General features: G+C 63.4%; 1 protein-coding gene across 1 annotated transcript; it reads left to right on the forward strand.

The window, feature by feature from the left end:
- Window positions 1-1,402: 1,402 nt before the first annotated feature.
- LOC108448393 (BTB/POZ domain-containing protein KCTD16-like) lies at window positions 1,403-1,898 on the forward strand (the record flags this gene model as incomplete). Its single annotated transcript, XM_017741130.1, has 1 exon — window positions 1,403-1,898. A coding segment is annotated over exon 1 (483 nt), but the record flags the coding sequence as incomplete, so codon positions are not given.
- Window positions 1,899-1,900: the final 2 nt, after the last annotated feature.

Raw genomic sequence — 1,900 nt, forward strand, 5'->3', positions numbered from 1 at the left:
GGGGCGCCGGGCCCGGGCGGGTCCTGCCCGCTGGGCTGCGCCGTGGGCAGGGAATCGCCAGGGACAGGGACCCAGAGCCACTGCGGGAGGGGAACGAGGAGCCGGGAGGCAGCGGGACCGCGCTGATCCTCTTTCCATCCTTCAGTCCCTGCCCTGCCCGAGTCACTCCTTGTTCAAAGACGATTCTCCCCATGAGCCGGGAGGAGGAGTGTGGCCGAGAAACGCTGGCTCAGCTCTGCCCCCGTGCCCAAAACTGCCCACAGAGTTCTCTCTTTGTCCTTTAGCTGCTCCGAAATTTGTGTTGGGATCCTCTGGAGCAGCTCCTGGGAATCTTTGCGGCAGGACACGGGGATGGGGCGAGACTTTGGGCTGTTCCTTGGGTGTGGGACCAGTCCCGGGGGGTCCCAACCTCCAAGCAGACCCAGGGCAGCACTGAGACCACCCAGGGAGGGGGCAGAGCTGGGGGTCAGCCCAGGGAACCCCTTCCCTCCGTGCTCTCCCAAATCGCTGCACAGAGCACGGCACAGATCCAGGTCCGGCTGCTGAGCCAGGTTTATGTAAGCTGCTGATTTGCAGTGTCAAGAGATATCCAAGAATCGGCTTGCCTTTGGAAAATGTATAAATCCGTGGCAGCTGGCCCGAGGCTGTAGCAGCAGCCCAGGATTTGTCTTGGTCCCAGCCCCTTGGAGAGGTTCTGCCATCTCCCAGCTTGGCTTCGAGTCTGTGCTGAGCACTTTCCAGGAGCAAGGGCAGAGCGGGAGTGCCAAAGGCTCTGTCCCTCTGTCCCTCTGTCCCTCACGGCGCTGGTGCCGCTTTTCCCCAGCCCCGGGGTGCTCCTTGCGTGGCACCACGACCCCTCCAGCCTCGGCTCTGCGGGGCCCCTGGCCGGGAGCTCCTCCCTCGGCAGCTGCTGCTGCCCGCAGGATGCCAGGCTGGCGGGTCCCCGGGCTGTGACAGCCCTGCCCTTCCTGTTGTTGACAGCAGCCCCACGTCCCTGCACCTCCTCGGCAGAGGCGCTGAGCCCTCTCCTGACTGGAGAGCTCCGGTGGAGGTGACACGGTCAGACCGTGTTCAGCGTGCCATGGAAGGGGAGGGGGCTTTGGATGGTGCTGCCTGTTCCAAGAGCAGGGGTTGGGGAAGAGAGATGACTTCCAGGCTCCTGGAGAGACAAGGATCTGGTCCTGCCTTGCCTGCTGACCCAAACCAGGCATTTAGTGGTGGCTTGGCAGTGCTGGGTTGGACTCAATGATCTCAGAGAGCTTTTCCAATCTAAATAGTTCTAGGACTCCATGTGTGATCTGGCTTGGGATCCTCTCCAATCACCTGGGATTGTTGGCAATGGCTTGGGGCCCCTTGGGATCCCCTGCGGTCGGTTGGGATCAGGGCAGTGGGCTGTGTTTTCTGGCAGGTTTAACATGGGTTTGACCCTTTTGTGCTGCAGGCAGGAGCAGCAGGAGCTCACCATGGCCCTGGCAGACCCTGTGGGCTGTGCCAAAGGCAGCGAGGACAACAACCCCTTCCCTGACATCATCGAGCTGAACGTGGGGGGACAGGTGTACATCACCCGGCACCCCACGCTGGTCAGCGTGCCCGGCTCGCTGCTCTGGGAGATGTTCACGCAGAAGAACGTGCGCTCGCTGGCCCGCGACAGCAAGGGCCGCTTCTTCGTGGATCGGGACGGGTTCCTGTTCCGCTACATCCTGGATTACATGAGGGACCGGCACCTGGTGCTGCCCGAGCACTTCCCGGAGCGCGGCCGGCTGCAGCGCGAGGCCGAGTACTTCATGCTGCCCGAGCTGGTGAAGCTGCTGGCACCCAAGCTCAGCGAGCAGAACTCCCTGGGGGACGATCCCTGCCAGAGCGACCCCGAGGAGCTGTCCCCCGGCGCGGCCACCGCCCG

Source organism: Corvus brachyrhynchos, unplaced genomic scaffold (assembly GCF_000691975.1).
Source record: "Corvus brachyrhynchos isolate BGI_N302 unplaced genomic scaffold, ASM69197v1 scaffold351, whole genome shotgun sequence".
NCBI classification, from domain to species: domain Eukaryota; kingdom Metazoa; phylum Chordata; class Aves; order Passeriformes; family Corvidae; genus Corvus; species Corvus brachyrhynchos.